The following is a 14,781-nucleotide window of genomic DNA, read 5'->3' on the forward strand; positions in this document are numbered from 1 at the left end:
TTTTCTTACCTAATTAGGTTCCTCTAGTTAACAGAATTAACTGCAAAACTTAAAAGTGAATTTTATATAAATAATATCTACATGATTAAGCCTGCATAATTAAGTAGAAATATTTGGAATACCTATGATATGTGTTAGCCGCTTAAGTATATTGCCTATCATGTGAATATTATTTGTGAAAATGAGTACATATTTTAGATATACATATTTTAGATACACACTTCATTTTAATAAATTCCTTGCCATATCACATTTATGTATGTGTTTATACCAGAAAAAAGGCAGAGAAGAATTTGGCTTATTACACCCAAGCTTTCGAGCATACTGGTAAAAGGTATCGCATCCATACAAAGCCATGTGGTCAGTTCTTTTGCTGTAACATCAGAGGATGTGAAAGGGTAAGAAGCTATTGTGTTTCTTAGTTAAAATGTTAAATCATTGCAATGTTTAAAATTAAGTAAGATTTGCCATGCTTGCATTTTAGGAAAAGACGAATAAGAATTTAAAACATAACTGCTTTCTTAAGTTCGTTCGTCCCAGCAATTGAATCACATGCAGAGTCAAATGACTTATATTCCCTAATACTTGTCATGCTTTTTTTTTCTAAATACACATAGAATAGAATTCTTTATTGGCCAAGTGTGATTGGACATACAAGGAATTTATCTTTGGTGCATATGCTCTCAGTGTACATAAAGAAAACTAAAATAGAATACATTCATCAAGATTCATAAGATACAACACTTACTGATAGTCATCAGTTACTAATAAGCAATCAAATTATACTAGGAAACAAATAAAAACAATATAAATTTTAAAGATACAAGCAACATCATTATAGTCATAAGTGGAAAGAGATAGGTACTAGGAAGGAAGGGAAGAATAATAATAATACAGTAGGTAATATGACAGTGTTATGGGAATTAGTGGTTTAGCAGAGTGATGGCATTGGGGAAAAACTGTTCTTGTGTCTAGTTGTCCTGGTGTACAATGTCCTATAGTGTCATATTGATAGAAGTTGAAACAATTTGTGTCCAGGATGTGAGGGGTCTGTAGTTATTTTCACAGCCCTCTTTTTGACTCGTGCAATATACAGGTCGTCTATGAAAGACGGGTTGGTTGCAATTGTGGGTTTTGTTTGCAGTTCTAATTATCCATTGAAGTCTGTGTTTGTCTTATTTTGTTGCAGAGCCAAACCAGATAGTTATAGAGATGACAGACTCAATAATTCCTCTGTAGAACAGAATCAGCAGCTCTTTGGGCAGTCTGAGTTGGCGCAGAAAGAACATTCTTTGTTGTGCTTTTTTAATGACATTTTTGATGTTAGGTGTCTATTTTAAGTCTTAAGATATGATAGAACCTAGAAACTTGAAGGTAGATGGTAACTTTTTAAAAGAAGTTTGATTTGTTATTACTGAAATAACTGCATGTGAAACTACTAGACACCTAAGGAAGAAAAATAAAAAGAAACAAATGGAACAGTGGAATAGGATTATATATATATATATACTTGAATATTAAAATGTAACAGCACTCTGCTTTTCAACAGGAAGATGCTATAGATTACTATACTGGAGTTTCCCAAAAATGTATGGAAGAATACTTGAAAGAAGAGAAGCTAATTAACGATAAGCCATTGGGAATGGCTTTTGTAACATTCCAGAGAATAACCATGGCCTCTCAGTAAGTGTGTATTTTAAATTTTATTATTACTATTATTTTAAATGAAATGAAACGTCAGTCTATCCCTAAGGTTACTTCCAACTCAAAGCAGCTCTATTAAATCCTCTTTGAAGGCAATGCATAAAAATCCTGGTGATGGTCCCAGTGACCAATTCAGATTGGATCCCCCAACACAGAAATCCTATTAAAAGGCATCTGTGTACGTATTCTACTGATTAGTAAAATTGACCTCTTGATTCGGCTACATTGCTTTGAATAGATCAATCATACATCTTTCAGATAGTAATATTGTAAACATTTTCTTATCATATGCTTTATTTGTGTGTCTTTGACTTACAACAAACTTGAGAAAAGTGCTTTATGACCCAAAAAGCACTTCTGGCTGTCATAAAATGTAGCACTGTCCCCCCACCCCCCGGTCTTACGACCACATTTTGCGTGCTTGACAGCTGGTTAACATTTATAATTGGTTGCAGCATCCCATAGTCACATCATCAAATTTATAATATTTTTTGCTGGTTTTCAGCAAAAAACACCCATTTGGGGGAATGGATTTAGACTTTTGACTGTATGATTCACTTAATGTCCGCTGTAAAAACAGTCATAAAATTGAGGAGAACCTTTTATGTGCAGTCTATAAAAATAATGATTCTATGTTGAGTCAACTATAAAAGCTAAAATGCTTAATTTTACTGCAGCATTCTCAAAGATTACTATGCCTGTAAATGTCAAGGCTTTAAGTGCAAAGGAGACCCTCAACCATCAGCTTATAGCAAAGAACTTCAGATTTCCAAATGGAATATTAAATATGCTACATATCCTCAAGATGTTTGTTGGTAATGTATCTTATTTTCCCTTCTTATTTCATGTGTAAAAGAAATGAAATTTGATACCATTGTTTTTTCTAGAAGATGAATAAAATTTATCTTAGCTATTGTCTGTATTATTGTCAGATTATTTAATTATGAGGCCAGAAATTGATAGAACATCTTGAAAATACAATCTCAGAACAATTACATTGATGTCCAGACTAAAAATATAAACTAATCCAATGCATTGATTTATAAACGGTCTAAGGTACAATGTTGCTTAAAATATTGAAAATTCAAAAGGTTCACAAACTTTTAAACACCACTGTATTTTACAGGACTTCTATGTTCTGCTTGAACAATACACATGCCTTACAGTCAAGACTGAGCATTCAAATCCTTATTTTAAACTATTGTGAAAGAAATCTAGCCAATTTGTATTCATGAATCTAGATCAGTGATGACTAATCTTTTTGTTGCATGCGCACACCCATAATGCAATGCACATGCCCCCCTGTGCCCCCATGCATGCATGCATGACCTCCATGTGCACCCCTCCTTGAACATGCGTGCGCAGGGGACCCCATGTATGTGCGCATCCCTGCGCATGTCCTGTGCATGCATGCATGACTCCCCACACTTCCCCCACCCTGTACATGCGTGCATGACCCCTCCCACATTTCCCCCCGAAAGACCTGAAAACGAGCTGGCTGGCGGGCTGACACGGGGCAACGACTTGCGTGCCCGCAGATAGCTCACGTGCCTATAGAGGGCTCTGCATGCCATCTGTGGCACGTATGCCATAGTTTGCCATCATAAATCTAGATGATTTTAAAAATTTCTGTCTCATTTTAAACAAGCTGTATTCCAGAGATAGAGAAATTTTTTATCAGAGTTCTTTCACTTCTTGGTAAAAGTTACTACAGTGGGTACCCTGCTGGATTCTTCAGTAAAGGCAAACAAATGCTACATGATGAAGAAACAATTGGGAGGTTGGGGTAGATGATTAGGTTGCACTCAGGGAGGCAGCAGGCTAGGAAAAGGCATAAGCAATCTCTTGTCCATTTAATCTCCACTTCAGGCTTACCTATAACTTTCTCATTTTTACATATTTTTATTTTGAACAAAACTTATCATATTCTTAATACTGGTTTGGAAAATAAGCACTGTTACTGCTTCTCTTCTCTATTTTTGCTTGACAGGAATAATCTCTCAGTTCAAGGACGGAATTGGTGGAGTAGATGGCTTTTTATCAATTTACTCCTTTTTGCTGGTCTCTTTTTCTTGACAACCCCTTCCATCATTATTTCAACAATGGACAAGTTCTACGTAACCAAACCGATTCAATATCTTAATGTGAGTAATGCACTATATCTGATTTTAATCATCTGTGCTTCTTTATATTGTCATAAAAGATTTATCTTTGAGGTTAAACTTGACTATCATTCTAATTAATAAAAGCAAAGAAAATATAGATAATGTGAACTACAACCACATTTAATAAATACTGACACATATTTCTCAAATATAGGCGAGCAACTTTCATCCTTTAAGTCCTATAGTTGTGTTCCCTGATACACTTTGTGTGTTACTGCCAGAATTCATTCTTCTGTTGTGTTGAGATAGGAAACACAAAATTATGTCCTCAGTAAGGATAATTGAACATCAATTAAAATTCTGCCATCCCACAAAGGAAATATTCCCAGCAACATTCACTTTGCATTATGCCATTCTTAGCCCTTAGACACGTCAAAAATTAGTCATGTCAGTTTCTTGCCACTAAAAGTTGTTCAACTTTTTTTAAAGGGTGTTGTTTGGAAATGGTAATTACCAAGTTTTGGGGTTTCTTTAAATGTAATCTTTGTTTTTGGATTAAGCTGCTAAGAGATTTTGATCTCTTTCTAAATCCTATCTGCTATTATTATTATTTTCATAAGACCAATTTTATTTCAGTGGTGGTTAAGCTGATGTAATAAATATATTTGGCTTGGTCGCATTTGTGATAAATCTGCAGAACTAGTTATATTTCTCTTTGTTCTTTCCTCAGAATCCTGTTATTAGTCAGTTCTTCCCAACACTCCTTTTGTGGTCCTTTACAGCTTTGCTACCAACCATCGTCTATTATTCAACAGTGTTTGAATCACACTGGACAAAGTAAGAAGACTCTTTGTTTTGGCTCATGAAATTACATGGAAGATTTAAAAGATAGGAAAGGCAAGGGATAATATTCAGAATTTGTAGTAATGTCTACTTTCCTCACATTCTTTTTCTGCACAACTCTGATTTTAGCTTCATATAAACTACAAAATAATATTTATATTATTATTCTCTGTTCACAATAATGTAAAGTCACAGCTGCCATTTCTTTAGCTTGAGTTGGCCTTCATATGTATTGAGTTCTTCCCCAAAACCTAGGATATTGTAATTTATCAGCATAGTATATGTCAGATCCAAGCAATTGTGATTTTTTGCAATTGATGAAATTATTTGTTTATTTATGGTCCAAGCCCAAATTTTGGGTGCTTAGTAACCAGTCCACATTTACAGCCATTTGCAGCATCCTGCAGTCATGACTTATGATTTATCGTGATTTACAATGTTTTTGGACTTCCTGGGCGGGACTTACTGATGGAAGCAGCTAACTATAGCTGCTCCCGAGTTACCAGTCGCGTTATCTGTTTAGATGATCATCTATCAGACATCTGACAGACACCTTACTCTTCGGGCAAGAAGGGAAGGAGAGAAGTTTTGTCGAGCAAATGCCTTTCTGATCTTTGCAGCTTCTGTGTCTACGAAGAAAAGGGGGGCCAACTGAAGGCAGAACTGTTCCGTGCTAGAAATCTCAAGCTGCTTTGCAGCACAAAGTAAGGGTCCCTCCCACTCAGAACAAAGATTGAATTACTTGATTTCAAAACGAGCAGAACTCGTATGCGAGAGCATTAATTGTTTATTTAAATCCTAGCTTCTTTTTTACAAGATCCTCTTCTGTTATTTTATCTATTTAAAGAGGCACTTAAAATGGCGACGAGCCAGTTGAATTGCTGAGTAACAATGTTTATCTAGTTTTACGGAGTTTCAAAACTTCAAAGGAAGGGAGTGACTTATTATTTTGCCTCATAGCCGGCCAACAGATCTTTACTAATTAGTTTCACTTTTAAAAGACTCTTTGCTAATATAGAGACATTCCAAACGGTGATGAATATGCTGAACTGTTTCGTTACAATGCTTATTTTTTGAAACCTTCTGAAAAGTCCTACGAAGTTTTTTTTTTTTTTTTTTTTAACCCTCAAAATAAAGGGGTGATTTAGTACCTCTTTCCACAACTGTATAGCGGGCCAGTAGAGTCTTCCTAATTGCTTGAAGATAAAACTTGGAATGGCCTCAAAACCAAATCCTAATTTGAAACCCCCTCCTTCAGCCCCCAGAAGCACATCGCCAATACTTGGTACAAAGTCACAGCCACCGCCCTCTATGCCCCCTACTGGAAAGTTACTAACGACAGAACTCTTCCTGAGAGAACTGAGTGAAGCTCATAACATGCTGACAATTAAAGTGGAAAACAAACTGAAAAATTTTAAAGAGGAGATAAAAGGGGAGATAAAAGAGGAGATAAAAGAACTTAAGGAGGACTTGTATGATAAAATTGATGCCAGGGTTGCTAAAATTAAAGATGATATACTGGGGCTTGTAACTGTACTGACAGAACATGTTTCAGGAGTTGAAGATAGTTTAGAGGATCTTAATCAAGCTAATACTAATTTGACATCGAAAACAGAGGTGGTGCAACAAAAAGTCGAAAATGCTGAAAAAGAAATTATTATGATACAGTACAGACAAATGGGGGTTGCGTGAAGAAAAACAGGAAAACCTGAAACAGATTCTTTCAGAAGCTTTTGATAATCTGGTGGGAAGACAGGGTCTTGACTGGCAAATCGATAAAGTTTATCGTGTTAACTCTTGGGTGGCAAAGCAGAAGCAGCTTCCTCGAGACATTGTTATATAGTTCACTACAAGAGAGCTCAGAAACACGATATTACAAGAGTCTTATAAAACTAAGCTCCAGATTGGGGGTCAAGATCTGACTCTTTTGAAAGAGATACCACCTCAAATGCTAAGAGCCAGGAGAGATTATGCCTTTTTAGTTGAAGAACTTAGAAATTGTCAGATACAGTACAGATGGGACGTGCCATTTGGCCTCATACTTACACTGGACAGGCAAAGATATCATCTCAACTCCGTATGGAAAGCCCGAGATTTCTACCATAATATTTTGAAGGTTGGACATCCTGCACCTTCTGGACTCAGAGAAAGATCACAAGAAAGACAAGACAGACAGCAAATCACACAACTACCAGATAAGATGGATCATCTCTCTCTTCTAGAAGCGCAAGGTGTTATGGAACAGAGACCTAGCCGTATGATTACTAGACGAATGGAGCAACAAGTTAAAATGCAACAACAGCAACAACTGCCGGCTATCGATCAAGGAGCCACAGCAACAGAAGCAATGGGAGGAGCTAGGCCAAAGGTTAAACAGGCCATGCAGGAGACTCTAAAAAAGCTTCAGCTAACCAAAGATGACAACTAAGATTTTAACATGGAATGTCAACGGATTGAATTCTCCACAGAAGAGAAAGAAAATATTTCACTATCTTAAACAGTTCAAGAATGATATAATTTGTTTACAAGAAACTCATATTAAATCAACCAATCAAAAATATCTGAGTAACCCAAGATTCGGTCAACATTTTGTAGCTTCTGCTATGGAAAAGAAAAATGGTATAATTGTATACTTAAGAAAAGATATGAAAGCTGAATTAATTGAAGCAGATCCCTATGGAAGGTACATTGCATTAGATCTAATCCTAGAAGGGAAAAAGACATTGGGTTTTTTTTAGATTTTAGATTTAAAGTTTATTTATATGCCGCCCTTTTCCCTGGGGGGACTCAGGGCGGCTTACAACTTAAAAAGGGGGGGGGGAGACAAACTTTTAACATATAAGACAAATACATAATTAAAACACAACATTCATACTATTCGGGCGGGTTGTAGTCTTAACCCCAGGCCTGACGGGATAGCCAGGTTCTGAGGGCTGTGCGGAAGGTCTGGAGGGTGGTGAGGGTGCAAATTTCCACGGGGAGATCGTTCCACAGGGTTGGAGCTACCACCGAGAAGGCTCTCCTCCGCGTAGTTGCCAGTTGACATTGACCGGCAGATGGGACTCGGAGGAGGCCTAACCGGTGAGATCTAATAGGTCATGTGGAGGTAATTGGCAGTAGGCGGTCTCTCAAGTATCCAGATCCACTACCATGGAGGGCTTTATGGGTGGCAAGTAGCACCTTGAAGCGCACCCGGAGATCAACAGGTAGCCAGTGCAGCTCGCGGAGGATAGGTGTTATGTGGGTGAAACGAGGTGCACCCACAATCGCTTGCGCGGCCGCATTCTGGACTAGCTGAAGTCGCCGAATACTCTTCAAGCGCAGCCCCATGTAGAGCACATTGCAGTATTCCAGCCTAGAGGTCACAAGGGCACAAGTGACTGTTGTGAGAGCCTCCCGGTTCAGGTAGGGGTGCAACTGGTGGACCAGGCGAACCTGGGCAAATGCCCCCCTGGTCACAGCTGACAAGTGATGTTCGAAAGTCAGCTGTGGGTCCAGGAGGACTCCCAAGTTGCGGACCCTGTCTGAGGGGCGTAGTGTTTGACCCCCCAGCCTGAGAGATGGAATACTAGCCAAATTGGTGGGAGGGAAACACAACAGCCACTCGGTCTTATCTGGGTTGAGCACGAGTTTGTTAGCCCTCATCCAGTCACTAACAGCTTCAAGTCCCTGGTTCATCACTTCCACCGCTTCATTGAGTTGGCACGGGGCAGACAGATGCAAGTGGGTATCGTCCGCATACTGGTGGTATTTTATCCCGTGCCGCCGAATGATCTCGCCCAGTGGTTTCATGTAGATGTTGAAAAGTAGGGGGGACAGGACCGAACCCTGCGGCACCCCATATGTTAGGGGCCTAGGGGTCGATCTCTGCCCTCCAACTAACACCGACTGCGACCTGTCCGAGAGGTAAGAGGAGAACCACCGCAAAACAGTGCCTCCCACCCCCACCTCTCGCAGTCGTCGCAGAAGGATACCATGGTCGATGGTATCGAAAGCCGCTGAGAGGTCAAGGAGAACCAGGATGGAGGCGTAGCCTCCGTCCCTGGCTCTCCAGAGGTCATTGGTCAATGCAACCAAAGCGGTTTCTGTGCTGTAGCCAGGCCTGAAGCCAGACTGGAATGGATCAAGATAGCTAGCTTCCTCCAAGGACCGCTGGAGCTGAAAGGCCACCACCTTCTCAACAACCTTCCCCACAAAGGGGAGGTTGGAGAGTGGACGATAATTGTTAAGAACGGCTGGATCCAAAGATGGTTTCTTCAGGAGGGGTCTCACCACCGCCGCTTTAAGTGCGGGGGGAAAGACCCCCTCCCGAAGGGAGGCAGTAACAACCGCCTGGATCCAGCCCCGTGTCACCTCCCTGCTGTTAGCAACCAGCCAGGAGGGGCACGGGTCCAGTACACATGTGGAGGCACTCACAGCTCTCATGGCCTTGTCCATGTCCCCAGGGGTAACATCCTGAAACTCAACCCAGGGGTGGTCTACCAGATTATCCCCTTGTGCCTCAGCTGGATCTGCAGAATCGGAGTCCAACTCCGACCGAAACCGAGCAACTTTGTCCGCTAAGAACTGGACGTAGTCCTCAGCCCTACCCTGCAGGGGATCCTCCGTAACCCTCCTATTTAGGAGGGAACGGGTTATCCTAAACAGGGCGGCTGGGCGCGACTCAGCGGAGGCGATCAAGGTGGCAATATAAGCTCTTTTTGCTGTCCTAATTGCCCTGATGTATTCCTTGATGCACGATGTTAGAAGTGCTCGGCTCGATTCGGATTTGTTGGACCTCCATAGGTGCTCTAGGCGTCTCTTCCGGCGCTTCCTCTCCCGGAGTTCCTCGGTAAACCAAGGAGGCCTCCTGGATCCACTGCCTCGGAGCGGCCGTAGTGGCGCAATCCGGTCAAGAGACTCCGACGCTGCCGAGTTCCAGGCAGCAACCAGGGTCTCCACCGGACTGTGGGCGAGAGTATCAGGAATAACCCCAAGCTCCGTCTGGAACCTCAAGGGGTCCATAAGTCGCCTGGGGCGGAACCACCTGGTCGGTTCCTCCTCCCTACAGTGGAGGTTTGGTCTCCGAAAGTCAAGCCTCAGTAGGCAGTGGTCTGACCACGACAGGGGTATGATCTCACTACCCCTCAGACCAAGATCACAAGTCCACTGCTCCGAGAGGAATAGGAGTCGAGCGTGTGACCCGCTGAGTGGGTTGGGCCCCGAATTACCTTGGTCAAGCCCATGGCTGTCATGGAAGCCATGAACTCCTGCGCTCCATCAGAGTGTTCACCGAGCGAAGGCAAATTGAAATCCCCCAGAACCATAAGCCTGGGGAACTGAACTGTCAGCTCGGCTACCGACTCGAGGAGCGAGGGGAGGGCTGCTGCAACGCTGTTGGGAGGCAGGTACGTTAACATTTTGGGGAATTTATGCTCCTAATCAACAGCAAGATGGTTTTTATAGAAATCTTCACGCTAAATTAGTACAGTGGGATTATAGGTCTTGTATATTAGTGGGTGACTGGAATGGTGTTATAGATACCAAGAGAGATAAGAAGATTTCTCGCCCAAACACTAAGATACGAGCAAAACTACCTAAATCCTTTTTTGACATGATGGATGACTTTGAACTGAGAGATATCTGGCGAGAAAGAAATGCAGAGGAATATGATTTTACCTTTTTTTCTGATAGGCATCAATCCTTTTCTAGGATTGATTTCATATTAACCACTAATGATTTGCTTTCTAGGGTGAAGAAGACAAAGGTTGTGGCTAGGGTCCTTTCGGATCATAACCCAGTTTGGATGGAATTGGGAGGGGTGGTACAGGCAAGAAGGTCTTGGAGATTGAATGAAAACTTATTTAGATATGAAAAGTATATCAATGATTGTAAAAAATTGCTAACTGAATACTTTGTTTTTAACATGAATAAGGATACACCTATGGAATTTGTACGGGATGCAAGCAAAGTGTATATGAGAGGAGTATTGATAAATATAAATAAATCACATAGACATAAACAAGGGGTAAAATGAACAGAGTTGGAGGAGGAAATTAAGAGGAAAGAGCTGGAGTTAACAATGAATCCAGGCGATACAAAGGTCAAGGAAGCAATCACCATATTAAAATCCCAATTTGATATATTGATCTCTGACCAGGTAGCCACCAGTTTGTTATACGCAAAACACAATACTTTCTGTAATGCAAATAAACCTGGCAGGTGGTTAGCTTATCAGATTAGAAAAAAAAAGAAAATTCGAAATATATCTAAATTGACCTACAAAGGGAAGGAGGTATTTCAACAGGATGAGATTCAAAAGGCATTTCGGGAATTTTTTACAGAGTTGTATAAGGGGGATAAAATTAATGGTTTAGATATAGACAAATACTTAGATAAAGAAAAAATACCCTTAGTTAAAGAAGAACACAGGCAAAAATTGAATCAACCAATAACTTCAGGGGGGGAAATTTGCAGGTAATTAAACAATTAAAGCCAGGGAAGGCACCAGGCACAGATGGCTTGACAGCGGCTTACTATAAAAACTTATAGTTGGAAATGGTAGAACTTCTTAGAGAATGATTTAATAAGATTCAAATGGAAGGTAAGGTACCTCCTTCATGGAAGACAGCCTTTATATCTTTGATACCCAAAGAAGATCAAGATACTACTCAACCAAAAACTACAGACCTATTACATTACTTAATGTAGACTACAAAATTTTTACTAAAATACTAGCAAATAGGTTAATGCTGGTTATCCAACAATTGATACACGCTGATCAAACAGGTTTTATACAAGGGAGACAGATGAAAAGTAATGTTAGATTAATTATTAATGCATTAGAATACTTGGGAAAGAACAATCAAATCCATGCTGCGTTCATATTTCTGGATGCTGAGAAAGCCTTTAATAGAGTTAACTGGTAATTTTTGCTGAAGATATTGTAGAAAATGCAGATAGGAGTTTTTTACAAGCAATCAAAGCAATATATTAACAGCAAACAGCTCAAATTATAGTCATTGGAAGTTTAACAGAATCCTTTCAAATTGGAAAGGGTACAAGACAGGGCTGTCCTTTGTCCCCACTATTGTTTATTATAACTTTGGAAGTATTATTGAATAAAATACGGGGCTTGGAGGGCCTAAAAGGAATTAAGGTTAGGCAGCAAGAATACAGAGTGCAGGCTTTTACGGATGATTTGGTCATAATATTGGAACAACTGCAGGAATCCAGTATGAATACGATTAATGAATACGATTAATCAATATGGTCGAGTGTCTGGTTTTAAAATAAACTTAGGGAAAATGAAAATATTAGCCATAAATATGAATACTAAACAAAAGGAGGAATTAGGAGGAATGTTAGGATGTGAGGTAGTCAAAAAGGTTAAATATCTTGGAGTTAATATTTCAATCTCAAATGGGAAATTATACAAGTATAATTATGAACCACTCTGGCATAGTATACAGATAGAGATGAAAAAATGGGAGAAGTTACACTTATCTTTGCTGGGAAGAATCGCGGCAGTGAAAATGAATATCTTACCAAAATTTTTATTTCTTTTCCAAATGTTACCTATACTTAAAAAAGATGCGAATCTTTTAGAATGGCAGAAGGGTATCAATAAATTTGTATGGGCAGGAAAGAAGCCGAGAGTAAAGCTGAAAATAATGCAAGATATACTCGAGAAGGTAGGCTTGAAACTACCAAATTTAAAACTATATTATGATGCAGTGGTGTTGTCCGTAATTAGTGATTGGATCAATTTAACTAATGATAGGATACTGAAACTTGAGGGATATGATCTGGTATATGGTTGGCATGCTTACTTGTTATTTAACAAAAAACTGGACAAAAACTTTAAAAGTCATATCTTAAGAAATGCTTTACTGCGGGTTTGGAAAAAATATCAACATAAATTAAATGATAAGATACCTATGTGGGCAATTCCTAGGCATGCAATTGAAAATATAAATATAGCACAAAAACAGGATAGAATTACTTATAGACAGCTTCTTATTTTGGAAGGTGGGGCACTACAATTAAAATCCTTAGAGGTATTAAAAGAGGAGAAGGCAGTTCAAACATGGTTCCAGTATGGGCAATTACAGGCCAGGTGGAAAATAGATCAATGTTTTTGCTGGAAACCAGTTTTTACTTGTCCAGACCAGTCACGATTTTATTTGTCCAGTCTGGCCTCACAAGTAATTGTGGACTCCATTATGGTCATAACAACTCACCATTGCCTTGAGTTCCCCAGGTCAATTGACACATCCACGTTTTGAGGGACATGGAAAGTTTAACAGTTGGTGAATTGGGGAGGGCTAATCTTACCTTGTAGGGGATGATATTTTGCAGGATGGATGCCACAGCAGAAAAGACTCATGTTCTGGATTATACTAGATGCAACTCCTCAGAAGACAGAACCTGCCACATACTTCTTCTGCCGGATATGATGGGACTGGCAGATGTAATCAGGAACAAGTGGTCCCTCAGATAATCTGGCCCCATGCCTTGAAGGATTTGGTCAAAGAGCTAAAGTCAAAACCAGTACCTTGAATTGGATCTGAAAATAAACTGGGAATCACTGCAGCTCACAGAGCTGAAGTGTAACTTACGTTGTTCTAGGGCCACACATACCATATTTTTTGGAGTATAAGACACACCAGAGTATAAGATGCACCAAAATTTTGAAGAGGTAAATTTTAAAAAAAAAGGTTTTGCACTCTGTAGACCTCACAAACCCTCTGCACACGTCATTTTTTGTGGAAAAAATGGGGCATGCAGAGTGTTTCAGAGGCCTGCAAAGTGCTCCTAGGAGCTGGGAAGGGCAAAAACGAGCAAAAAATTGCCTATTTTTCACAAAACCGGGCCCGTTTGTTGCCAAAAAATGGCATGCATAGCCTTTAGGAGGCTTGTAGAGTGCTCCCGGGGGGGGGGGGGACGACTAGCAAAAATGGTCCATTTTTCACTTATTTTTGCCCTCCCCAGCCCCCAGGAGCACTTTGCAAGTCTCCCAAAACACTCTGCACCTCCATTTTTGTGAAGGAGGTGTGGTTTTGGGAGGCCAAAAATGCTGTATTCAGTGTATAAGACGCACCCAAATTTTCACCCTCTTTTTTGGGAGAAAGTGCGTCTTATACGCTGAAAAATACGGTGTCTGCCGCTATATTATGTACAGGCTAAAGCTTTCAGGTACTTCTCAAAGGCAGCCCCATGTAGAGTGCACTATAGAATTCAAACGGGAGATGACCAGGGCATGAGTGACTGTAAATGGAGCCTTCCTATCCAGAAGATGTGCTGTGTTTTAAATTTTGTGACTTGGTCTTGGATCATAAATAAACAAATTATTTTTATATTTAACATACTGGGGTTTTCATTGAAAACAGTCAACTAAATGATTGAACAAATAATATTTATTGATAGCTTATTGGATCCAGTTCAGTATTTGACTTATGAAAGGATTATTTTTAGATAGAGCTGACAGAAACTAGTGTAAAAACAGTCAGAGTAACAAATAACACCAACTCCAGAGTAATCCAAAATCAACTTATTTCCAAATTTTAATTTTAAGCATTTCCATTTGTAACTACCATATCAAACCCAATAATGTTTGACAATGTGCAACAACTAATCATTTCTTCTTTTTTAATAGGTCTAATGAAAACAGAATAATGATGCACAAGATTTACTCATTTTTGATCTTCATGGTACTAATATTACCTTCACTTGGTTTGACTAGGTAAAGGCTACTGTAAAATTCTAGCTTTCTGAGTATGACATGGTTTCTATTCTTTTAAATTTATTTTTTTTGCAGCCTTTAAATATCTGAAACAATCTTTGCCATGCCAAAAAAATATTTTTTTTCTTCCTCTTTTTTTTCATATTTCCTCTTATGTACAAAATTTACATAAACCATATAAAAATAATCAGCAACTTTCTATATTTAAGTGTTTGAGAGGTAGAATACTTTTCACTTGCTTATCACATTTCAGTCTATATCTGTTGTTTATATATCTATGTCTTTTTGCTGGCTGAAATTCAGAATTGCCCAAGGGACTTGCCTTTTTCATCTATAGTGTTCCCACACCTTAGAAATCTTCCCTGGGCAGAATATAGTGAGTGGACAATTTATTCATAAACTTTT

The 14,781-nt window shown here is 39.4% G+C and overlaps 1 protein-coding gene and 1 long non-coding RNA gene across 11 annotated transcripts in view; one reads left to right on the forward strand and one right to left on the reverse strand.

Annotated features, from left to right (window-relative positions):
- TMEM63A (transmembrane protein 63A) overlaps positions 1 to 14,781 on the forward strand; it is a 50,457-nt gene that overhangs the window by 21,245 nt on the left and 14,431 nt on the right. For all 6 annotated transcript variants that reach the window (XR_004255332.1, XM_032217050.1, XM_032217054.1 and 3 more), the window contains 6 exons: positions 275 to 398; positions 1,550 to 1,683; positions 2,382 to 2,519; positions 3,695 to 3,848; positions 4,540 to 4,646; positions 14,290 to 14,376. Coding sequence is in view for 5 of the 6 variants with exons in the window: in XM_032217050.1 (XP_032072941.1) it covers positions 275 to 398; positions 1,550 to 1,683; positions 2,382 to 2,519; positions 3,695 to 3,848; positions 4,540 to 4,646; positions 14,290 to 14,376 (744 nt within the window). In the remaining variant the exon portion in view is untranslated. The remainder of the gene's footprint in view (positions 1 to 274; positions 399 to 1,549; positions 1,684 to 2,381; positions 2,520 to 3,694; positions 3,849 to 4,539; positions 4,647 to 14,289; positions 14,377 to 14,781) is intronic.
- Positions 1 to 14,781, reverse strand: part of LOC116508429 — a 31,079-nt gene that overhangs the window by 9,784 nt on the left and 6,514 nt on the right. For all 5 annotated transcript variants that reach the window (XR_004255337.1, XR_004255333.1, XR_004255336.1 and 2 more), the window contains one exon: positions 12,969 to 13,147. This is a non-coding gene — a long non-coding RNA (uncharacterized LOC116508429). The remainder of the gene's footprint in view (positions 1 to 12,968; positions 13,148 to 14,781) is intronic.

This window comes from Thamnophis elegans, chromosome 4 (assembly GCF_009769535.1).
Source record: "Thamnophis elegans isolate rThaEle1 chromosome 4, rThaEle1.pri, whole genome shotgun sequence".
In the NCBI taxonomy this organism is placed as follows: Eukaryota; Metazoa; Chordata; class Lepidosauria; order Squamata; family Colubridae; genus Thamnophis; species Thamnophis elegans.